The sequence below is a fragment of the Charadrius vociferus genome, unplaced genomic scaffold, assembly GCF_000708025.1.
Source record: "Charadrius vociferus isolate BGI_N301 unplaced genomic scaffold, ASM70802v2 scaffold163, whole genome shotgun sequence".
Classification (NCBI taxonomy): Eukaryota; Metazoa; Chordata; class Aves; order Charadriiformes; family Charadriidae; genus Charadrius; species Charadrius vociferus.
In genome coordinates this window covers 19,908,775-19,934,493 of record NW_009648332.1, presented here as the reverse complement: position 1 = coordinate 19,934,493, position 25,719 = coordinate 19,908,775, and the positions used below count along the sequence as shown (strand labels likewise).

The 25,719-nt window shown below is 35.8% G+C and overlaps 1 protein-coding gene across 1 annotated transcript in view; it reads left to right on the top strand.

Annotated features, from left to right (window-relative positions):
- Window positions 1–25,719, top strand: part of VAV3 (vav 3 guanine nucleotide exchange factor) — a 165,261-nt gene that overhangs the window by 126,426 nt on the left and 13,116 nt on the right. Inside the window, exons 20-25 of the mRNA XM_009884919.1 lie at window positions 7,588–7,724; window positions 13,101–13,166; window positions 18,323–18,357; window positions 20,102–20,218; window positions 20,872–20,959; window positions 25,226–25,355. Coding sequence (XP_009883221.1) covers window positions 7,588–7,724; window positions 13,101–13,166; window positions 18,323–18,357; window positions 20,102–20,218; window positions 20,872–20,959; window positions 25,226–25,355 — 573 coding nt within the window. The remainder of the gene's footprint in view (window positions 1–7,587; window positions 7,725–13,100; window positions 13,167–18,322; window positions 18,358–20,101; window positions 20,219–20,871; window positions 20,960–25,225; window positions 25,356–25,719) is intronic.

Sequence of the window (25,719 nt, the reverse complement as noted above, 5' to 3'; positions counted from 1 at the left end):
AAGTTTTGTGTGGCTCTTATCTGGAAAATGGAGATACAGCTACTTATCAGGGTGTTTTTTTGCTAATGATCAGGTCTACAAAGCCCGAAGATGCAAAAGGACTTCCTGAGTTGTGGTGTTTTTCTGTTTCTGATAACAAGTTGTTGATCAGACTGTTAGCAGACAGATTTTTTTCCTCCCACACATCTTCATTTTGGTTGATGGTTGACCATTTTTGCAGAGGTCTCTGCCAAGAATACAGCTTATATATGCAGCATTAAAGAGAAATAGTGGAAAAAATTGAGTCTTTGAATAACTATAGCAGATTTGACGGGTAATAAAGGACTGGAAGGAACCCTGAATGCTGCTTCAAGAAGTTAAGGAGGTACGATGGCAGGCACAGTTGAGGCAGGACAGTTACAGAAAGCAGGGCTAGGACTGTAAAGAAAAAAAAAAGAAAAAAAATAATTTCTTCAGTAGTTGTCCTGTAAGATGGCAATGTCTAAATTGCCTGTTCCTGTGGAAGTGGAAGAGAAATGTGAATATTTATCAGATGGGGTTTGGAGTGCATTACAAATTTGTCATCTGAATTATGAGATAGTGAAGATTTTTGTGCCCTCCCCGGTGATTGTGAGTTCTCTGTTTATGGAAAAAAGCCCTTCTGGGGCTGCTCTACTTGTATACCTTTATGAGCAGAAGCTTAAACAGGTAGTTGAGGAAGACTTGTGGTAACTGTTAAATGTTTTAATAATCAGCCTTCTGGCGTTTTTTTTTTTGACTTAAAATTGAGTCAAGCAGCAAACTCGGGGCTTGTGGTCAGTTATATGAAAAATATTAGACTTTATTGAAGAGCATTCAGACAAAATAGCTAAGAGAAGACAAACAAGTGAAATATTCAAAGCTGATTCTTAGGCACTGTCAGCATTTCAGCCATCTTGCCTGAATGCAAGGCTTATAAGCAGTATCTAAAATTAGAACTTTTAATTATGATGACATAGAAAAATAATGGGACTTAAGACTGGGAGAATTAAAATTGCTATTAAAATATCTTCTTTGTGGCATGTCTATGTACTTATTCATTGTATTAATTTTGTCCAATAGTAATTATTTAAATCATTGCCACTCTGAAGAGTGCACTTAAAAGACTGTGTTGGCATGTTCCATGTGCGTGAGTTCTGTAATTTGTGTCATAAGTACTTGGTCAAGTACTTGTCATAAGTACAAAAAACCCAACAATTTTCTTTTGTGTCATTAATAGACAGCCCCAGAAATGGAATGTAAGTGTTTTTTTGTAAGTGATTATGTAGTGTTGCTTTTCTCATATTGTCTCACTAGCTGAGAAGTCCTAGACAAGTTTTGCCTTTGGCAGTAACTGGACAAAGCTATTGACTTCCACTGGTTGTGGAGATAGACGACACTGATGAGGAATTAAGAAGCAGCTCTCTTGATAAATGCAAGAGAGAAGAATTCCAGTGTACTGTTAATTCTGCAACAAAACCATTAGGAACAGGAGTTTTAAACAGAGCTGATTTGAAAAACTGTCATGATTTGGGCCTCAAACCAGGACAAGAACGTATAGAGAATGCCAAAGGACTTTGTTTTCATGTAGTCCATGCTCAGAATAGATCTTATTTTTAACTAGCTTTTAATAATATTAGTTTTGGAAAAAGACATTGCCAAAAAGGTGGGAAAGCTGGTGGTTTTTGTCGTGGATGCTCAGATTGCAGGTATAACTGTCCACCTGCTCCTCACACTGCTCTCCTTATCAACCCATCTCTTTCCTCTTTCGTTTTTATCGTAACTCCTTGTTACTTTATTATCTGCAGTTATGCTCATTGATCTGAAACCTTCACAATCTAACTTTACTTACCGTGGTGTAAATGCTAAATTTGGATTTCTTCACTTTTATTTAAATACAAGGTCTCCTTTGCCTGTGTGTCTTTAGTTTGTGCTGTCACAATCATTTGTGTTACTGTGAGTTACTGTTCAGGCATTTAATCCAATGAGATGCTGCTGTGGATTACTTTGCCCTCGTTTCCTGGTTGGGGGGTGAAGATGGCTGGAGATGCATCTACTCTGAGATTTGAGATGAAGAATTTCTTCTCATGTTTGCTATGGAAGGCTTATCAATTGCTAAATGTTAGCCTGTTCCTCAGCAGAGCTGCATTCCCTATTTTTGTAGCTGCAAAAATATAAACCAAAAAGGTTTAAAGCAAGTTCAGAGTGTCCAAACAGACACCCATAACACTCCTTGCCTTTTGGTGAAAGAATGGACAGAATTAATGAGACTTCATGTCATTTCCTATAGGAAAGACAGATGTCATTGTGTTGAGATTCTGGAAACGTGGCCTTGTCAGATAGTGTAAAATTCTGTTTCAAATTCAAAGCCTCGTGAAGTCAGGAGGCTTTCTTCCATTACATTAGTGTTTTCTGGATCAGGTTATAAGTATTTGGTGACTAGGCTATATTTTCCGTAGAGAAAAAAAAAGTCTTCCTTCAAGATTCATATTAACTAGGAATGGATGTTTAATGCAGACAAAGCTGGTTTATATCTTTGTGCTAATAGTACATAGTATATCCACAAATTCACCTTTGAACTGTGGTCTCCTATACGCTATGTCATTATTCTGTATGTTAAAATGATCCCTGCCCAAAGTGTAAACCACGTTCTGCGTTGCTTGGAAATAACAGATGCTGGAATCAATTTTGACAGATAGAGGTCATCATAGGGCATGCATTATGCATGTTGTTAGCAAAAAAATAACATTTTTGAATCTCTACATGAAACTCTGAGGGTCATTGAAGCCGTTCACAAATGCAGAGCTGCTGTAAGGAATACAAGTACTTTATATATTCTCCTAATTTTGTATATAATGGGTATTATAACTTATTATGTACTATGTATTAATTCTAAAATGTAACCTTCTTCCTTGACTCATAGCTATGAGATTAAATACTCAAATGCACGGTATGATTTATGAAATGTTTTATTTTTCTATAATGTAGCCAAATTAGTACTTTAAACCCTGACTCTAGCATGCTTTCTTCTCATGAGCTACAATTTAGATCATCAATTTGTGTTATGGCTGTGACCTGGAGCTTGGCTATGAAGACTTTTCTAGGAATCTGAGAGTTTTCCTGGTTTTCACGTGAAGTAAATTTCAGCTGTTTATTGGCGGAATAACTGGATCAGCTTTTTGATTTCAAGGTTGGAAACTGCCAGGCTGGTTTTTGCATCTTTAACTTAGGAAGTTTCCTGACAAAAGCTTTCAGTCATATAGAAATCTGACCTCATGGAAACCCATGGGATTTTTAACATTAATTTTCATAATGCATGGCTCAAACACTGACTTGCCCTTTTGTGTTGGAATTTTATCTGCTTTTAAAGATACTAATGAATAACATTTTTGTGCCAGATATGTTTCCAGAAGTTTTCTGTAGTTGTCAGATACTCTCAGTACTGCAGCTATGTACATCTCAATGGCAGTGTCTCTAATGCTTTTCATGTTTCACATCTTAGTAATTAATACATAATGTTTCTATACTGTTTCTATCAAATAATCCACAATTACACTTAAAACATTTCAGGTTTCTGTAACATAGTGCCTTTTCTTGTCTATATTATTATATTACAGCAAGTCCTCAGGATTCTTAATGAGTATATTTGTGATGAATCCATGTGCCAATTAAGAATGAAATTTCAAGATAGACAAGCAAAATATTCTAGATCTTGTCTGTCTAAACTTCAGTAAAGCAGTTGGCTTACTGTCACAGAGGAATTGATATGTTATGAGAGGAAGGTAAAAGAATGTGGCTTGTTTAGCCTAGCAAAATGAAGGTTAAAAGGGGTATGATTGCTCTCTATAACTGCATTATGAAAATAAATGCGGACAAGGAAAAGAATTATTCAGACTTCTAGGTGGATGTACATTGGCCATGAACTAATTTATGCTGGACAGCAGAAGATTCTAAATGCTCAGAGAATGAAGTTCTAAAATGAACAGTAGGAACAAACAAATTAGTTTTAGGGTAAGCTTGCTAAACAGCTGAAAGATTGTATGAGCTGTTTCCTGTGATAACGAAGGGTGGGACTTGGTCCCTCACACACTAGTGTACTTTGTGTAGGTTAGGAGGTGGAGGGCTGACCAGATTCTGTCCAATCAAGTACACCATCTCAGTGTTAATCTGCTAAACTGTTTCTGAGCTACTGTTACCAAATTTGTAATTATATGGTGAAAAGAAAGTTGAATATTCTGTTTGGAGCTCTTTGACTTTACCTCAGTTGATTAACTTTTCTGTACTCTGTTTATTTCTTCCGTGCTTAATGGTGATATAAGGGAAGTTCTGTGAGAAGAACGTTTATCTGTGGAAAAATAGCTGTTCCATAATACCATGTGCTTCCTTCTTACTAATTAATTCAAAGATTTTATTTAGTCTTTTGTTCCTGGAAAAACTGATTTTTGAAAAATGTTTGAAATCATGTAACAGGGAGAGGTTCTTTTGATGATATTTTCATACGAGTAAAACACATTAGTTGCACATTCACTACTTTTATATCTTTGATCAATGCAGGCTGTCTATGCATGTCTGGTATTGCTGATATTGAAATGAATATATTCTCTGTGACTATAGACACTCCTGTTGTTGGAGAGTGAAATTACCTTTGTTTGTTGCACTTTGAGGTACAAAGTACTTCTCAGAATCTGGGTCAAGTCTAATCTATGCTTAAATAATTAGCACCAGAAAATAATTTCCCTTGTTTGTACATGCATCTTTGCTTGATGGCCTTGATGTTAGCACACAGTATCATTACTAAAGTGGGTGAATGAAAGTAAGACAGTAATTAATGAAATCTTAATCAAATTAGTGATGTTCTGTATTATTGCAATGTATGGGAATCCCAGCCACGTGTCCTTGTTATTCCAGATGCTGATTTATGTAGGTCTGGTGATAGTGCATATACAATGTGCTAGGTAGTGTGTATTCACAACAAAGACAATGCCGAGCACAAGTAACTCCAAAGTGGACCGAAGATGACAACTTGATAAAAGTAGGTAGTAAAATTACAGTAGAGGGATAAGACTTGTTGGTCACTGTAGTAGATAGCAGCTGTAGCACATCAACGCTGTAGTTGTCGGTTTCTGTAGACGTCATGGCAAAGAAGTTTTAAGAAAGGATCTGAAGCAAGATAATGAATTCTGGTAAGACGAAGACCCTAACCTGAAAGCCTATTTAAATGAATGGGCTTATCTCTAGTGATGTAAAGAGGTGTTAGATCAAATCTTTAAACATTTTATCTGCCAAAGGAATTTTTTAATCAAAATTACTGTAGGATTTTACAGAATTAAGCATACTGAATTATACACAACTATTCTAGGCATGATATATTTTAATATGATTAGTTCTGTGTTAACTTTTGAATAATTCTGCTAGTTGACACAGCACGATTTTTGCCCCACGTTATCTTGGTCTGGTTTTCAGAGATGCCAATAATTGTAATTACCAGTGAAACAGAAATAAGAAGTCATTTTACATGTGTTTATGATTAATAATTTCAGCAGTATAGTATCTTTAAAAAAACCAGGATGTGCACTGAAAAGTGCATGAGAGTATTTCCTGATTATCTTCTGATGAGATCAATGCAAAGGTGGTTTTAAGTATATTGTATCTGCACACTAAAAATGTGATAAACTAAATCAACTGATAGAAGGTTTCAGCGCGTGAATACCTTTTTGTGCATTTGTTTTGACTTCCAAGTATGTCTCTAATATGAGCGCATGATTACAGTTTATCACATATGCAGAGCTGCCATTTGTATTGTAATGAGGGAGTTTCCTTGCATTAGGACAAAGTTGCCAGCTTTGAGTAGACGCTTGTATGCTGTGTTTTTTTCTGTTTGCCACGCAATAACTGTAACATTTGTTGATGCTGAATCGGTATTTGAAATCATGACAGCCTTCAACTGAGAAATAAAGCAAAGTCTAGTATTTACCTAAGTGGAATAATGGCTTACTAATAATTAGGTGCTCTTTTTAAGTAAGCCAAGTAACTTGAAGAAATAGTAAAAGTTATGGTGTCATTTGGGTTGAGTAACGTAAGAGCTGGTATTATTTACTTAATGTTTCGTCGGCACTTTGGATTAGTATTTATTCTTAAATACAGAGAGTAGTAATTATTAAAGGTTATCTCTTTCATGTTTCATACAATTTAGATGAGATCATGGATATTTGTAATTCTTGCCACCTAAATTACAGTAGTGATCTTGCAACAGAAATAAGTTTTTTGTCAGCTCGCTGATACTTTGTTGTTAGAATTAATAATGACTCTCCAGCAAGAAACTGGTTAAATATGGCTGCCCAGCTACTTTTACTTTGCATGCTTTCACTGTTATTTGTATTTATTAATATACATTCTTATAAAATCTTACTTAACCAAAACCTTTCTGGTTAAGATTATAAATGGATATGCACACTTAATTGTATCATTTTTTAACATCCAATGTGCAGTTAAAAACAGGGAAATTATTATATAAAGTTTTATGTAAAGATAGGGGGAGAGTAATTAAAAATAGATCTGTTCTGTTAAAATGATGCTTTCCTTGGCAGTATAGAGTAGAAAAAATGGTTTTCTAAAAGCTTTTAACTCTTGACTATGTTTGTTGTGGAGTGGGTGGTACTTCACTTGAGTTAAGTATACTTATAATACCACAGCACACTCTTTTAGTGCAATACACTGGCTGTCCATAATCCTTTAAGTGTTTTTTTAAAAAATGTTATAAGAACATGGAGTTAAAATACCCACAGTTTTCTCTTCCAGCTGAAATCCCTTCTCTCACCCCCCTTTTGAAACATGTTTCTGGAGGGCTGTGGCACTGTGGTGATAAACAGTGATTTAGTCCTTTGTACAGGCAGAGAGACTAATCTTTGTGGAAAATATTTTGTGTCTCAAGAAATAGATTGCTCCCTTAAAAAAAAAATAAAAAAAAATTAGATCAACTGTCTAGATGCAGCCAGTATTGATGTAGAAGAACTAGTGTGCAGCTAGAGTTCTTGTCTTGAAAATGAAACCTTAAATTGATCCAGGCTCTGCTTCGTGTATCCAAAAATATTGTCAAAACCTGAAAATTAAAAACCCCACATATTATGAGAAGCCTAGGTTTGTCATCCTTACTGTCTTGGGCATGTTCACATCAGCAGTAGACTTTTTGTTAATACTGATCTAATGCTGATGAGATTATCCATATTGATGTCTTTCGTACTAGTTTATCACAAATTTTGCCTTGAACTACAGACATAATCTTCATATTTGAACCTTATGCAGAGCCAGGGATGCACATTTAGAGGAAAGTCTCCAGAGACATGAAATCAACTTTACCCCAGGAAGAAGGGAGTATAAAGATATTTTTTCAACAAAGTTCTTTTCTATTAGGTTGTATGTGGTATAGTACTGAGGCATTACCTTAGTGCCTTAGTTGGGTACCTAGTAAAGATGTAGTGTCTCTCTGTTAGTTGATTGCTTTTGTGGTCTTCAGATTTTATAAATTGTCATAAACTAAAAATATATGCTGACTTATGTTTTGTTTATTTCATTTTTTATTTGTTTGTTCAGGTTTACCAAAAATGCAAGTCATTCGAAACTATAATGGAATACCACAGCCAGCAACACAAGATGGTCCACCATTGCATATTCAGATTGGGGACACTATTGAACTAATTAGAGGAGATGCACATAGCTTATTTTGGCAGGTATTGTATCATTTAGCCAATGGCTAGTCACAGATATTAAATTCTTATTGATATATTGGTCCTGTAGCTTTTTTCCTTTTTGAACAACAAGAGATCTTTTTGTTTTATCCAAAATAAATGTCTAATACAACTATTTTTACTTTTGAAGTACCAGTGGTTTCTATGTTGTGTAAAGCTTCATTCTTGCTGCCTTAGAGTAAAAGTCCCAGTGAATAAATTTGCAAGAAGATGGCATGGGTGGCAATCCATCTAGTGAAATTATAGGAGTTAAGGAAAGTGTTTGGCACATAAACAGCAGTCCTGTGAATTTTCAGTCAGTGCTTCTCTAACATAGCAGAACTAAAGCTATATTGGAAAAACCCAGTTACGAATATTACTTTTATAGAGAAGAGAAATAGCTCTGCAAAAGAGAACCACACCTAAACTTCTTGATGACCTCTCCAGTCAGTTAAAGACAGTTTATTATGTACATGGGAAAAGTATATTCTATTTATGGCAAAAATCAGTATCATGTGATTTGCATCACTACTAGTGTTACTGAAATTTCTTTTTACTTGGGAACTACATAGGTTCGAAATGCTGTCTTGCATTCACTTTAAAGATAAATGCGTTAAAGTATGTCTCATTTTTCTTTGTTGTTTTCTTAATTGTTCGTACTAGAATCCTGTGTAAAACTGATATTACCGGATAAATGGAAGTAGAGCTAAATAGAAGAACTTTCATGATTTTAATAGAGCAACAACTGGCAAGCATCTGTTGTTGTCTTGAATTGTTGTTCCTGTGTTTGCCTTCATGATTTTCTTTTTTCTTTGAGGCTATAATAAGTTAATGAATATAATTATAAAAACTGCTTGGTCTGTTACACTCCCTTGGTCATACCTTTTTTTTTTTTTTTTTTCCTGGCTTCAGTGAGGATTGAGTCCTCTCCAAACTCTTTGGGACTGAATCAATGAATTCTGTTCCTATGCCACTGCATTATCCTGAACATTTAACCAGGGGAAATAATAAACAATAGAATTGCTTTATCTATTTTAAAATATCTAAGTAACAGTAACACCACCACCCTCACCCCCCCAAAAAAAAACACAACCCACCCCAAACCCAAGAAACAAACCACCCCCCCAACCTGTTAGCAGACCATAGATATTTCATGTTACTCAAAATAAATTTTTTCAAACAATGGTTGGCAGATTTTCACCTGTGTAGTTGTATATGTAGGGCAAGGTCTTGAATTCTGATACAGAGATCCTATATTCTGCCACATCTTGAGTTCTGACCAGAGAAGCATTTAAGCCTACTTGTGATTTGGGACTGTCTAGAAGGTAATCATCTAATTAATACACTTAGTACAAGCCAGAACTATCGGCACCTTGTGGAACTGATCCTATTGCCGTGTTCATATACATCTGTCAAGCCAATCTACTGGAATTTGTCTTAGATGTTATTTGTACCCATCATGCTAAAGAATTTAGCGAGAATCTCACTGTTTTTAACTAGCAGAAACCGGAAAGCTTTTTCGCCAGAACCCTTAATAATAGATTTGAGTCTTAATCGGAATTGTCATCTGCATTAGCATCATTCAGGATTTTTTCTTCTTGCAAGCTGTCTTGTAATGGCATCTGCATTTTAAAATGCATATTAAGAAAAAAAACCTGCAAAACACAATTCGTATTAAAATCTCTTAAGTTTTATTCAAGAGGCATTTTAGAGTAATTTACAGCTGACCTGTAAGACTAATACTAGAATGGATTTTTAAGTTGACTGTTGCTCAGTTTAGAAATTCAAGTGATAAAGATAGAAAGTGATAGACAAATAGAGAAGTATGTGTGGTTTAAGTATAATTCTTTGTTCTTTGTACATCAAATAAACACCACAAGTTACTAAGCAATGCTTAAATTATAGCTTAAATGCGATCAAATGTGTTTTGATAGACATTAAAATTCTGCTAAGTTAATGTTTGAATGATTGTATAGCAATTATTGTGCTAAGTTCTGTAGTAATTCAAGACCATATACACATATGAATTTACTTGTTATGCAGCCTGGAAAACAGAAGTATGGGGTTTTTTTCTTTATGAAACAGTAAATACTTCCCTGAGAGGCAAACTTGAGCGATCACAGAGACAATAAGATTGCTGGGATAAGCATTTCTGAATTCCATGATTTTGCTTTCTGCCTCTTCACTGTATCATCCAAAACCTAAGCTTTCTTTAAAGAGAACGTGTAATATAGGGGGGTTGATACTGTCACAAGTTATTTTACTCCCCTCAGTAAGCACCTGGCAGCGTATAAAGAGAAGGATGGTCTTGTGCTGATTCTAATGCATCTCCTTATGCATGACTGCTTTCCTTTGCGCCATCAAGGTGCAAGACTGCTTTGCTTTGCTCCATCAAGGTGCAAGACTAGAAGAGCCATGGTGCTTGCCTAGCTGGTGCTCAGCTAACATCACTTGCAGAATGAAATGAAAAAAGAATGAGAAGAGGGGCTGGGGGGGGAGGAGAAAACTTGGTGTTTTAAATGGAAATTTCAGACCCCTTAACTGGAGCACTACTAGTTGTTTCAGCTGTAGTAGTGCAGCTTTGAAGTAGTCAGATTTTTATTACAGATGTGAATATTTCTCTCCTCTTCTGAGTTTGGTTTGAGTAAATCGGTACCTGCTTAACCTGAGGGTAGGCTTTCAGGGGTGCTGCAATGCCTACCGTAAGTTATAATGTAATTCTAGTTTTACAGGTTTGCATTGCAATTACCTGCCACCCTCAGGCAGTCTTGTTTCTCAGGTATGCCAAAAGAATACAGATATTTGCTGGACTGATTCTTTCCTTTTTCAAAACCAGCTTTTCTTTGATGCAGATGGAACCCATATCAAGTAATAGCTATTACAGATGTACTTTCTAATGCTTCAGTAGTTAGTGGTCCTGCTGGAATCAGCCAAGAGGCATTAAGTATATTGTAAATATATTTATGATATAAAATTGAAACATTGGGGAGGCAGCACTGTAAAAGTGCCTTTTGAAAGTGCCTTTTTTTTTCCATTTGGTTTGTAATTTTTCATCTGTGTCCTTTCTCTCTTCACCACACTTTGCAGTAAGCAAATGAAAATGGGAGAAGGACATGATAATTTATAAATTTTACCTATCCTGGAGTTCTAGTTCTGTGCATGTCCAATATACTTAATGGGCATTGCTTAGCTAAGTAGCAGGCAGCAGTCTGGAAATACAGAGCAAATGTATCGAATGGCTTCAGGAAGTGTCCCTCATTAAACAGGTACAAGACTCGTGAATCAGCCTCTAGTCTTGCTGAGACTGTCATTGAAAGAAATGAAGTGAAGGGCTTCATCGGCCCTTATATATATATATATGAATATGTATGGACACATACACACACATACATGTAATATATTTTAATATAGAATGTAATAATTTAGAAATACAGTGTAATAGTGTATACATACTATACATTTTAAAACTAGTTCTGTCCAGTCCTTTGCTTCTGCTTTTATAATGACCATAAGCCATTACAGGGCAGTGTTCAAGTTACTCATCAAACAATAAGCAATTAGCAAGCAGGAAACATAAAGCAGAAAGAAATGATTAGTAAAAGTGAAGTATGGCAGCATAATAGTTTTGCTGTTGTTAATGAGTTGGTGGATAGATAGATAGCTGCACTACTACAGCTGAAACAATTTTAAAATCATCATCTGACAACAGGTCATGGTTTTGTGTATAATGACACCAAGCCTTGATGAATTTAGCTAGGATTTCTAAAGGTAAACGAAATAACTTAGTCTTCTAAGGATGTTATAAAGTTATGTGTATGCTCATTATTGACAGAATATTTTAAAGTGAGCTGTTCTTTCAGCAATGTGTAATAAATTAAACCCTGTTCTGTTTAAGAATTTGCTTTTACTTAACTAAAAAAGCCATCTGCAGTTATCTCATGTGAAGCTTGACTTCAGAAGACAAAGCTTTTCTTCAGTTGTCTCAGTGCATCGTACATTCATCGCTGTCCTGGATTCAGCTGGGACAGAGTTATGGTACTGGGACATCTCTACCCTATTTGAAATTGCTGAATTCTGTTTTGTGTGATGGTATTAGGGCACAGGTACACATTTAGTGTTACACAAACAGAATGAACTAAAACCCCAAAGAAATTCCATGTCTGTTTCTGAAGCATTTTTTCCGCTTTTAATTTTTTTATGTTGCAGGTGAGTGATGAAAAATAAAAACTAAATGTGATTTTTCAAGATTGCAATGCTTGTAAAGTACTCATTCTTACTCTCGTTGCCAAATGCTGATACTATATTATGTTTACAGTGAATATATTAGATTTAATGGAAGTTAGGCATTTATGTGCTTTTAAAAACCTGTCAAATCAAAACATTGTTTCCCAAAATACGCAGTTTGATGCCTTCATTTTATGTGTCTGTGCTTAGAAATTTTAGCTATGTGCTCTCTTCTGCTCTGAAAAATGTGATCAGCATGGTCACTGCCAAATTTTTACTAGCACTAGAAAGGTGTTTTTATTTTGCTGTTCTGTCTAGCTGAGGAGGCATTCTTCAGGAGAGCTTCCTGGTGAATTGTGAGCTGCTGAGACATGGCTCTGATGATCAGATCACTTCTGGCCCTTAGAAGCCCTGAGTAAACTGGTGGTCCTGCAACTTCGGGGCAGCAGTTGTGTTGCATAAAAAGCTCAGTTTAGGCCATGCTGGATGCATTTCTGCAGCTGGTCTCCCAGTTGTGTGGGCGCATCTACACCATGTTATGACTATATCATAGACAGAGAGTTAATCTTTAATTCTGCTAGTGTACTTGCTCCCAGCTGATTCCCCATGATTTGCATCACTTATGGAAACCCTTAACTACAGAACTTTGTATCTGAATTGGCTGATGAGTTATTAGCTGTAAGTTCCTATTGGAGTTAGCATGATTTCTCAGGTGCTGCAACTGCTGCTGCATAGTGGTGTAGTCATTTTGCAGGTCTGTAATGTTGCAGTGTGGTCGCTCTCACTAGAGTGATGCCAACTGAGGAGGAAGTAACTTGAAGGAGACAATTAATGTTAATGAAGATATCGGACATTGACAGAACTGGGAATCACAACCCAGGCTCTGAGTCTCCTTCTTGGATCTCACGTCTCGGAGTTCTCAGGTATATCAGCTATAATTATTATTTAATTATATAAATCAATAAATCCAAAACAAAAGAAAACAAAAAAGCAACAAACCCCACACAACTGTTGAGTGATGCTTTATTAGAACAGCATTTTATTTTAGAGTCTTTGATATACTCTTATTGTCCTGCATTCCTGTGCATGTATTATTATTTACTATTAATCCCCATTATGTCTCAAAAATGGAAAATTTTGGGTTTTCTTTTCTAGGGCAGAAATCTAACAACAGGAGAGCTTGGATTCTTCCCAAGTGATGCAGTAAAGCCCAGCCCATGTGTAAGTACAATTGTATAATTCTGTTTGCCATCTTACAGAAAAACTGCCTAGTTCATACTTTCGCTTTATTAATCTTACCTTAAGAAAATCATGTTTCTAATTCCTTTGTGTTTTCATGGTATGTTCAATATTGCTTAAAATATAGCATTCTAATACTTTTGGTTATCGGCTGTAAATAGGACATGTCAAGAAAACATGTTTGAGAAGCAGATTTAACTTTTGGGAATATTAATAAATTGAACCCTCTAAAGAGTTTCCAGAGTATAGAACAAACACATTTTATGTGAAAGTGCACTTTCCTCCCGTCCCCAGCAGTAAGGTGAGAATGCTGAGGTTCTAATCTATTCCCCAGTCACTTTGGGTTAGAGAGAGGGATTACACCATAAGCAGTGAGTTTAAAAATGTGTAAGAGTAATATAAAACTTTGAATTCAGACTGCTCAATAAATTTTTGCCTCTCTGTAGGTTCTCACCTGCCTTTATTTCATGCAAGGGTGTTCTCAATCTAGAAAAGTTCAGGATAACAATAAGAAAAATTATTTTTGTAATATGTACTGAAGAGTTTTGTATACAGATGTGATGATGCATTAATATACTGTACGGTTGCTGCTTCATTCTCTGCCCTCTGTAGCACACTGCGTCAGATTACTGTATGTCCCTTTTTTGAGATTAATTGATGTAAACCCATAAAACCAGTGATAAAGCAAAATAAGGAATATGATTCAAGACAGCTTTAACTTCTTTTAACTTGATTCACAACATTTTGACTTACTAATAGAATTGCTTTCATTACAGCAATCAAGGTATGCCACAAATTATTTATAAGTAGGTGGAATCAGCTGTTAGTTGCTGCATTTTGACATGCCTTTAAGGCTTATATTGTGTCTTAGTTTCTAAAACAAACATGTGTGATCCAGAAGAATATAAATACATTAGTATATCCTGAGACATCTAGACATCTTTAGTACCCTAGATTTTCAGAATTTTGTTTGAAGAGGGATGCACAGAATCTTTGTAGGTACAAGGTATGTTAGATTGGGTGAGGGAACAGATTTGGAATAAACATGAAAATGTTATGTGAATCATAGAATGGTTAGAGCTGGAAGGGACCTTAAAGATCAGCTAGTTCCAACCCCCCCTGCCATGGGCAGGGGCCCCTTCCACTAGATGAGGTTGCTCAAAGCCCCATCCAACCTGGCCTTGAACACTTCCAGGGATGGGATGATCACAACTTCACTGGGCAACTTGTTCCAGTGTCTCACCACCCTCACAGTAAAGAATTTCTTCCTAATATCTAATCTAAATCTACCCTCTTTCAGTTTAAAACCGTTATCCCTTTTCCTATTGCTACACTCCCTGATAAAGGGTCCCTCCCCATCTTTTCTGTATGCCCCTTCAGGTACTGGAAGGCCTCTGTGAGGTCTCCCCGGAGCCTTCTCTTCTCCGGGCTGAACCACCCCAACTCTCTCAGCCTGTCTTCACAGGAACTTAGCCTGTCTTCATGTGAACTCAGTTTCTTCCCTCCACCCCCTGCTTTTTTTAAAAGTTGTGTATTTCCCATGCCATGGTGTCACTGTCCTGGACACAGGCAGTACCTGTGATATATTGGTGCCACCCAGTCAGTCATTGTATAGTATCATTGACAGCAACTGTAGCAACATTTTAGGAACTACCACTATACTTTAAGGCAGAGGAAGTGGGATATCCAAAGTTAGGAAAAACATTACTGGAGTGTTGCAAAGATTGCTTTCATAGTGATAAAGCTTTCTGCTAAATTTAGAAATATACTATTTAGAGGAGTATTGAAAATAATACAGTTTTACAGAATGAATAAATATTATTCATGAAATGTTACCAACTGGTGTCATGGTCAGAACAAAAAGATAAATTGATGCTTCACCACTGTTAACTTGGAAGGATGAAATATAAACATGATAAATGATGCAGTTAAAGATACTGAAACATCAATCAGGTTTTAAACATGCTATAACTTTTACTGTTATTATTAAGTCTAACAGTCTTTACAACCAGCTGATATAAAAATGCCCAGAAACAGCATAAAATACATACATCAAAAGACTTTAGGAATGAATATTGAATGAAAAACTGCTGAGGTCCAGAATATCTATATTCCAGACTTTTCACAGATGTACCTATAAACAATTTTTTTCTCGTTGCAATAAGTAGTATATGTCAGCAGACATTTTCTGCACCGTATGAGTAATATCTGGTTCTTCCTAGCTTCCAGTTTTCTCATTTCTGTAGAGGCATTGTATATGTAGCACAGAATGAGCCAAGAGCTTCTGGAATAACATTTGATTTTACTGTATTTCATGACAATGAACAACACATATATATATGTATATATCCATTCAAACTTAATGAGAAGAACTACTTATCTATTGTTTAACTGCTCTGAAAGATGGACTTAACCCATCTTTGAATTTTTATATCCTTTCTAACATATTAGGATACTTGACAAATGGAGAATGTTTTTTTTCCTAACTATTCTTTCTTCTCCTGCTGCTGATAAAATGCATGTTATTTAATTAGTCCTGTGGGGGATAATACAAATCATTAAAGGTGCAATTCTTCTGTAGATTAAATGTATTATTGAAATATCTTGTAACATGTAAAGATTCTATAAGTGCCTAGTTGGCCTTTAAATGTCTCATTTGGTTGCTTCACTAAAACATTTCTCATAGGAATTCTTTGTCGGCATATTCATAATCTGTTAACTTTTTTCCAAGTCTCACCATCAGAAGTAGAGGTGCCGGAGTAACACCATCAGTAGCTGTAGGGATGTGAAGTGCCACTGCTGCTGCCGGTGGTAGTACCTGGCTGTGTTAGGCACCCTACACTTCAAAGGGGTTTGTGTACCACCAGCTACTACAAATGCTACTGTTTGAGAGCCCTTTGTCTACACTATTTGAGAGTAATGCATGTTTCCTTTTGCTTTCCGAAGAACTAGACTAACTTAATGACTGTTTTAACGGCTGAATAGATTTACTGTTGTTCAAGCTCAACGTGTGACCCTGGGTTTATTACAGAGAACTTTAATGTGTTCCACACTAGTGTCTGCGATGTTATTTAAGGGGGGGAAAAAAGTGTCAGGCTGTCCTGTAAAATTAAGAATTTTACCGAAAAAATCTTGGGTTGAGAGGCATTTGAGTAAGTGTTTCTGTATTTAGTTTGCGTGACCATTATGTCAAAGGCAGTAAGTAGAGCTTTGGGAACTCTTGGTTCATGGTAATCAGTTGTAACAGTGCAGGGATGAAAGTTACATCTTAAGTAAATTTAAAGTTAGCCAAAACGCTATCCTATCACAAAAACCTGAGCAGTTTTGTTTTACCTCTGTGGAGAAAAAGAATTTAGGAGAGATACTAATTTAATTTCTAATCTAAGTTTTTTTTTAAACTTTCTCAATAAAAAAAAAATGTTCATAAGCTATGTAAGAAAATACTTAGTGTTTTAAGTGAAGCGTTTGGAGTAAGTGCATTATATAACTCTAGTGTTGAGGCTTCTTAGCATGAAGATGAGAGCCTTAAAATGGTGAAATTGTAACAATTCTTACTTGTTCCAATGATTTAGTAATTTTGCTTTCCAGTAACTGTGCTTTTTTGAGGAGGTTGCAAGATAATGTTACCAACACAGGCGGTTGTAAATATATTCCTCTGTACATTCACTCAACTCAGACCATCTACTGTCATCTAGTTCACAATATCCTGGTTCAATAGTCACTTCATAGCTTTCTATTCTGCTTTTTTCCATTCAAAAGGTACCTGTTACTACCTCAGCAGTACTCCTAGAATATACCATAGTATTTTGGACAGGTTAGGTTAACACAAAAATTTTGTATCACTCGACTCTTGCAACTTTAACTGCAGAATACTGTGATTAAATAGGGAGGGAGGTGTTTTTTTTGTCTGGTGTTGTGGGTTTGCAGGGGGGAATTTAGGGGGTTTTGTTTTGGGGAAGGCTCTTTTTGTCCCATCACTGGAGTTTATTTCAAGGTCAGTTCTAGAGACTTGATAAAGATCTTGGTTGATACATGAGGTCAAGTTAGTAGGAGTTGTAATTGATTTCGATTTCAATTAGTTTAAGTTTGTAGGCCTGTGTAATAATAACTTCCTCAGTTGATCTGTGTTTGGAAGTCTCTATTGAAGACATTCCATATATCATAAATAAAAAAAAAAGTGAGAAGAATGTTACTATAATTTTTTCCCTATTAGATTCCAGAAAATAGTAAAACATTCTTTGGTTTTACTAGAAGAAAAAAAAGAAATCATTTGCTTATCTAAAAATATATGACATTAGGTTGTAAGTCTGCAAGATGTATGCTAAGCTTCCACTAAAATAAATTTTTCAGCACTGTGCAAGTTTCACGTGTTGTTTTAGAAGAGTAGGGTAATGCCAAAGTATCATACACCAGTGGGAGGTGGTCCAGATGAAATGCTGATTTCCTTGGGTGTTTCTATACTGTGCATCTTGTGCACATATAAACATTATCTTTGTGCATGTATAAACATTATCTATGCATATGTTCATGTATACATATAACATCCATTTTGCAAACTGATTGTCATTTGCTTTATTTTTTAAATTGAATTTGAGAATCAAATTCCGTGCTTATTAAAATCCAGTACAAGAGTTAACCAAGTCAAATACAAAGGCATGAATGATTTAATACGATACAATTGATGGATTATCCTCAACTCTCTCAGAAGATTATACACTGTATTTCCTAGTAGACAGTCTTTCTAAGTCCATACCTGAATTGAATTTTATACATGGTACTGTAAGTTTGGTGTACATTTTAGTGATACTTTTCAACAATATGTAGCATTGGGCTATTTTATGTATGAAATTTGAATGTAGGAACTGTCAGAAAAACATCTAACAGTTCTATTAAGTAAAAAACCTCTCACAGCAGCAAAGACTTAAAATATTCCGTATGACTTTCAGAATGGTATGGAATATTTGTCCTTTTTTGTAACTTCCTTCAAAAGAAAATAGACTTGCAAACTAATTAGACCATCTGTTTCTTTTAACTTGTTTCACCTAGATATTGACAATTAGATGAATGCTATCTAATTTGTGTTGATTAGAAAAAAAAAAATCTTGATCCTCATTTGCTTGTATCTTTTAATGTTCTAGGTTCCTAAACCAGTAGACTACTCTTCACAACTGTGGTGAGTCCCTCTCTATAGTCTTACAAGAATCTCTTTGAAAGAAGCAGTCATAGAAAGGCAACTGTGTTTGTTGAAATTTAATTTATATTGGTTTAACCTTTCTAGGCTTGTGAAGAAGGCATTGTGTAATGGTTTGGGAAAGCAACACCATGCAACACCTAAAAGCTTTTCTGATATAAAGTGCCTAATGATTTTGACATTTTGTTTACAAGTCTGTAGCTGTGCAGCCTTGGTCCCAGAGGTCTGAAATAGAATAATAAGGGATGAATATAATATGAAGCATGCAAGTAGCTCTTATATGTTAGGTGAATGAAGAGGAGGAATAATGTTAAATTTTGTCTCGTGAATAATTCTGCATTTCCTTTAAAACCAGAAGATGATAGAGATATAAAAGGATGCCGTATGAAAGCTACTACCACTGCTGGTCTGAGGTTTATGTAGTGAGTGAACTCTTTACTCGCTTCTCGAAAAGACATGGTGATTCTGAGGGAACAGAACAAGCATCACTTGTGTTCTTTCACTGGTATTATGCTTTGTCATTTAGATGCAAGTTCTGATTTCCTTTAGTTTGCCAAAAGTGAAATAAGAATTGGATCTAAACAAGTACTGATTTTTTCATAACAAGCCAAATAGAAAGTTTAATATTTAAAATTGGTATTTTAAATTAAATTCTAACATTCTCTCTATAGTTTTGTTAGAAGAAAACATATCGTTGGCATCAGTCTTTATCTTTTAAGGATTTGTAATACTTAACTAAAAAATTATTTTAGGCTGCAACTTGCTGTAAAAAGTAATGTATTTTGTGATAAACTTCAAAATGCATGTTCCCTAGTGGGTTTCATAAAATAAATATTTTTTATTTAAATCTCCCTTCTAATTGGTAGTGATGTATTAGTATGAAATTTTACATAACAGTGATCTGTGATGTTTGCTGCCTTTAGACTACTTTCTAAATTGGGAAAATAAGCATTATTTCCCTGGAAGCTTGGTCACTTTCCTCAATTGTTTAACCTCTAGTTTTGCAAATGAGTGTCTGCTGACAGCCTCGCATGAAGTCCCACCCAAACCAGCAAGGCAGAGCAAGGACACAAATCTGCTTATGCAGTCAAACTGCAGAATAGGTGGCTTATTTGTCTTAGCTTCCAACTCTTAGCATCAGCTCTTTCAAATTTGGACATATTAGGCTGAAGTTTTTGTTTGCTTGTGGATGTTTAGTCTACCCAGTAAACGTTAGCCTTTAGAGGTATGAATAATTATGAAACCAAATAAAACAGTGTGTTCGCAAAATTTTTCTATAGGTCTTTTTTTTGACCTAATATACTACCAGGGGCTGATTTTCCACTCTGTTAAGATAAATCCCACTAGAACTTATGGAGGTTTAAAGGTTCTGGACCACTGTTTTATTGTTTCATTTGCAATAAATGATTCAGAAAAACATTTGGGTTTATGAGCTATTCAAGCCAGCAGTCATTCAGCTAATGCTCAGGCTCGAGTACTTTCCTTAACACGCATTGTTTTCAACATGTGCACAAGTACTTTTCTAATTAAAAATTCCCACCCCCCCAGTGCAGAATTTTTTCACACTTTATTCTTCATTCAAAGATCTGGAAGGGGTATTCAGTTGCAGCTGATGTATTTTTAGGTCCTCTTCCTATGCAGAATATTGGGACTCTGCATTGCATATTGGATAGACCTTTGTAGCTTTGAAAAACTCATAGGCAATTTTTATTGTTCTCTGTTACAGGTTTGCAGGAGCAATGGAACGATTGCAAGCAGAGAGTGAACTTATTAACAGAATAAATAGCACTTACCTCGTGCGGCACAGGACCAAAGAGTCAGGAGAATACGCAATTAGTATCAAGTAAGTGGAATAAGATCTCCTACAGAAAGTTATCCTGTTCTTACTTATGTCTAAATAATATTTGAAGTTAATAAGGAAAATAAAACCCTGTTTCAATTTATATAATCATACGTAGCCTTTAAGAGAGTCAGTGTAGGAAAACTGAAGTTGTTGATGAAAAATACCCAGAATTTATAGTAGGAGGGTAGCAATGGTTTTATAATGCTGGTGTAGCAAATGGGTCTACAAAAATGATGGTCTGCTGCTCTGATGTGAGCAAGACTGTTTCACTGACTTCAGTGAGAACTTGAAGCTTTTTGCGTTTTAGACATTTCAGTAAAATGTTGGGTTCATAAATTCTGTGAATGCAAATTATCGTGAAGGTCTTGTTTGCTTTCACGTTGTTTATCAACACAAATATAAAAGTAAGAAATATATGGGAATTCCCAATTAGAATGAGCAGTTGTGATTTTTTTTCTGAATACAGATTACCTCTTCAGCTGTACTTTAATAAATATATTTGGTTAATTAGATGTCAGCTTTATCTTGGCACAGATATATATTTTGTCTGAAGAATTTATTTGTGTGGTGTTATTGGGGCATGGCCTCAGGTAATTATTGATTGCATCTGATTAAAAACACATTTATATTCATAAGTTATTCATTGCCCACAGGTACAATAACGAAGTGAAACACATCAAGATTTTAACAAGAGATGGCTTTTTCCACATTGCAGAAAACAGAAAATTTAAAAATTTGATGGTAAGCATCGATTAGGTTTTTAACAACATGTGATTTTTCTACGTAGCTGTTGCTGTTAGTGAGAGCTACTTTGGTTTGTGAAACTACAGAAGGTCACGAGAGTGAGAGATTTGAATTGTGTCCATAGCTGCTAATAGCATAATTTTTTATATTTATGGTTTATGCTCTAAGTGATGGTAGCATGTGCTTAAAATTACATATCTATATGTAGGACTGGACTGTTCCCCTTGCAGCGATGTGGAAGAGAGGAGGAATTTGAGTCCCATGCATCAGCCCACTATGGAGTTAGGCTGAATCTTGAAAGGAGAATTTGATGTATTTGGAAATCTTTCCCTATATAATAACGATCCCTAAAAGTAGCTAAGTGAAGGTTCCTTCCCAGCCCAGCACATGTACACGTGTACTGCTGAACGTAATGATGCCTGTTGATGTGTAAGTTCAGAGGGAGAAGGATGTAAGATACAGCTGTATCAGAGAGGCCATAAAAACTTGTGAGAGGCTGGTCTTACTGGTCCTGGTGTACCAGGCAAAGAAGTGCAGCTAGAGAGTGGAACTGTCTAAACTGCTAATAGCTCCAAAATCCTTGTTGGAATAATAGTAATCTGGAGTGAATACCAAGTAGTCTAAATTAAAGCAACTGTGTGGCTACTTCAAACTTGCACTCTGCGTCAGCAAACCGCTCACTAGTGATCTATAGTAATAACATACAAAACAGGTTCTCTCATTAACTTTCATTCCAACTGTGGGCATAGTTAATTTCTAGAAATAAGAGTTTGGTGTTAACAGCCCAGAACCCAGATCAGTGAGTTTTCAGTGTTATGTCAGAGTCATCTCGTACTGGGAAGAAATTCCTTTTTTTTTTTTTTTTTAACTTTGATTTGAAAGAATTTAATTTTGCTCAGACAAGACTCATAAATACAAGGTGTCTGAATAAATTACCATAGTGCATATGTAAAATTTTACTGCTTAAGCATTTTCTGATACATTGTTAAAGGAAGCTTGTTCAATATATTATCTTTAGTGCAATCAGTTGGATTAAAACGTATGCTGCAGCCTTCCTGTGTGCACATCCAAGTACTCTAAAACAATATCTAAAAATGAAGGACAATGCAAAACAAGAGTAGGGAGATAAACTTTAAAACTAGAAAGCCTTAGAAATTACTTCAATTTAACCATTGATACTCTGTAAAACAAGAGCATCCTACAAGTGGTAAAAAATCAAGCAGAAATCTATGCTTTGCCTGATCCTATTTGAAATAAGTGCTCATTAGAAAGGGAAGAACATAAATTTCCTGATGAAGAATGCACCAAGCTGTTTCTGCACTCTAATGTCTTCATTTGACACTTAAAAACCAGTGAAGTGGTCAGTGTTAGGGCTGAGGACCCTGAGATACTATCATTGGTAGCAACAGAAATCATGGCGTTCCTCAAATGCACGAAGGAGGTGGCTACTTGGTCTGCAAACACTGCAAGTGATTCACTGGAAATCGGTGAGAACATGTGAGCGCTCTCAGAATCTTAATAAAGCATGGGAGCTGGAATTGCATACTGCTGGATGTCTTCATATGGCAACGATGCAGTGTAATGCACTGATTAAGATTTTAAAATAGAGCTGAATGATCAGAGGTAGAAGTATAGGACACAAACTTGGATAAAAAAGAAATAAATGGAATATGCATTACATCAAAGAATTGAGAGGACAAAAGAAATTTCTAGTGTAAAGGCCCAATTGCTACCAATTTAACCTTGGTAACATTCAATTAGGAAAAAGTAATTTCATAACTCAGTTTTAGGTATTATGAAGTCTGCTCCTGAGAGGTAAGTAGACAAGTGATAGTGTTAAGTACTGTTTGCATATGCCGTGGAACAGCTGCTTTGTTCTGGGTAGATGCAAGAGAAAAAGTAACAGTATGTGGAAGAAGAGAGGAACAAAAGTAGTCTAAGTAGAACTGGGAGCAGAAGAGAGTCAAAGCCAGCAGCCATGGAAACCTAAAGTAGTGATCTGCAGCGACACAGTGTTCTGTACTACTTTGGAGGTAACAAAAGTAGAAGAGCTCTTGTACGTAGTTTTCATAGTACATTTGAAGAACGTTCACAAGAGTAATTAAAATGTGCTGAGTGTGTAAAGCAGGCCAAGGTGCAGTGGAAGGTCAGGTCTGCTGCTGATGTGAATCCTGGTAACGTGACAGGCTCCTGAGGAGCCCCATCCACGCTGGCTGGGGCTACTTAACTTACTTAGCTGTTTGTAAGCTTGCTACTGTGATTTGTGCAATGAATGTTTTAGAGGCTATTTTTTTGTCAACGGTTTTCATGGAAGAATGGTATTAAAAACTAAGCATTTCAAAGCAAGCGAATCTTTATGACCCAAAGTAAAGGTTTTTTTTCTCAGATTAGAGCCATTTTACTTATTTTGCCAACAAATAAAATTGTTCAGTTGAAATTCTTACTATTTATACCAAACAGCATAATTATTACAGACTTATGTGGTGCAAAAAGGTAACAAATTTCATACTAATTAATTTTTCATTTATCCAGAAATCCTACTTTGAATGCCGCTTACTTATAAATCTCCCTCTCTGTTGCCTTGGTAATTTGAATGTCTGGGTACTTGGTGATGATAGGTGACAGAAAATTTGGTTGCTGACGTTGTAGCTTGCGTACCGTGCTGATATCGGACAACAAAGCCCAAACAGTTCTTAGTTTCCTGGTTTTCCTGTTTACCTAGAGTGCCTGGCAGATCTGTGATCATGAACTGTTAAAAACAGGTGTAGATTTTACTTAGCTTTGGACTCTGCCTTACAAGCAGTTTCAGAGACACGCAACAGCTCGCAGCATCAGGAGTGAAGTTATCCAGAATTCAGTTCAGAAGATAATCTTCAGATTATCACCAAGAACTTATGGTTTATGCACTAGATCTTGGACTAAATAATTTGAGAGTCATTTTGTTTGGCTGGAATTAATGTATCACTGAACTGATATAGGCTGTTCATGGGCTAATAATTTTGTTAAATTTGTTTTTAACTAGAAGGAAATGATTGAACACAGCACTATTTCCTCATTTTGACCTAAGCTTGGCTTGGTCAGCTTTGATTTTGGAAAGCTAAATATAAGCAGGTAGAATGGAATGACTGAGTTACTGGTAGGAGTGAAGGGTTTTACAGTAAATATGTTGCTTTGTGCTTGCATTTCTGAAGAATGAAATCATAGAATTGTCTAGGTTGGAAGGGACCTTTAAGATCGAGTCCAGCTATCAACCTAACAACTGCCAAAATCACTACTAAACTACATCTCTACAGTTGAGTATCATTAATCAAATGAAATATGTTTGCTTTGAATTGTCTGGTCATGTTCAGTCTTATTCTAGGCTCTGCGTAGAAACTGTGTGACACTGACATTATTAGGGCTAATTCAAATGTAAGAGGCAATAGCAGGGGTTGAAGATCACAAAGGAACAACAGGAGCTGTCAGTATTTTGATGGGTGTTGCCTTCTTTAGAATAGAAACTAAAGTAACTTATCTCCTTGGTTATATAAACTGAGCCAGGTTTTTATATTTTCTCATATATGTGTGTGCACACATATAAAATCTGTGCATACCTGTAAAATTTGCCTGTGTATATATGTGTGCATAGGTATGTTTATATAGATGCACACATATACACACGCACAGAAACAAATGTTTTGATTGGACCCAAGGAGAATGTGAAATGCTGGATTTTTCAGTCAGGGTGCACTATATGACTACCTGATACACACACACGCTGCCATGAACTCCACAAATTTTAATGGCAGAGCCTTGAAAATTTTACATGGACTGTGTATCTGCTCATTAAGTTGTTGTTGACTTCATTGCAAATGAAATTTGAGAAAAGAAAGACAGTTACTGTTATGTATTTAACAAGCAGCTGATCCTGCCTTCTGCCTGATTTCAGAAAAGCAAATACATGCTCAGCCTGGCACAAAGGAGCAATAAATGTTGACTCTGACAATAAGGTTTTACTTAAAAAAAAACCAAACCCAGCAACCTAGCAAACCAAACCAAACAACAAAACCCCACGACAACAAAAAACAAAACCCAGTTAAGTGGCAAGGTAAAAGCAGTCAATATTAAGGATTGTTGATTGTTTAAAAATAAACATGTACTGTGGGATGTTGTATTATAAAATAAGGTCACTTGTATGATAAAGCTGTCATTGACTGTACACCAAAATGCTGAAGAGGATGTGATTTCAGTTTCCAATGACATAGTATTTTTCCTTTCTGAAAGGAACTTGTAGAATACTATAAGCACCACTCTCTCAAAGAAGGCTTTCGAAGTTTGGATACTACTCTTCAATTTCCATACAAAGAATCTGAAAACTCAGCGGGACAAAGGAGTAACAGAACAGGTGGCAACTGTGAGTATTATAATTTTTTGTATATTATTTTCTGACATATAAATATTAAAAGGACAAGGTACTTTGAACATCTTCATTTTCCATTTTTGACATATAACCAATTAATATGGTAATGCTTTTAGCTAGGTTTTTTTGAAGCTAAGCAGATTCAGATCTGCCAGGAGGTTTATAAACATGTCTAGCAAGTTTGTCTTGCTGCCAAACTTAAAATCTCCCTGATATTCAAAAATCTATTGGGCGTGCTGGTGAGAGATTAAACTGCATCCTGCCTAGTTTTTTCAGACATTTGCATACACGCAGCTACAAGTGTTAATAATATCTGTGACAATTTCTAATCCTTAAAAAGGGATTTAAATAAATCAGT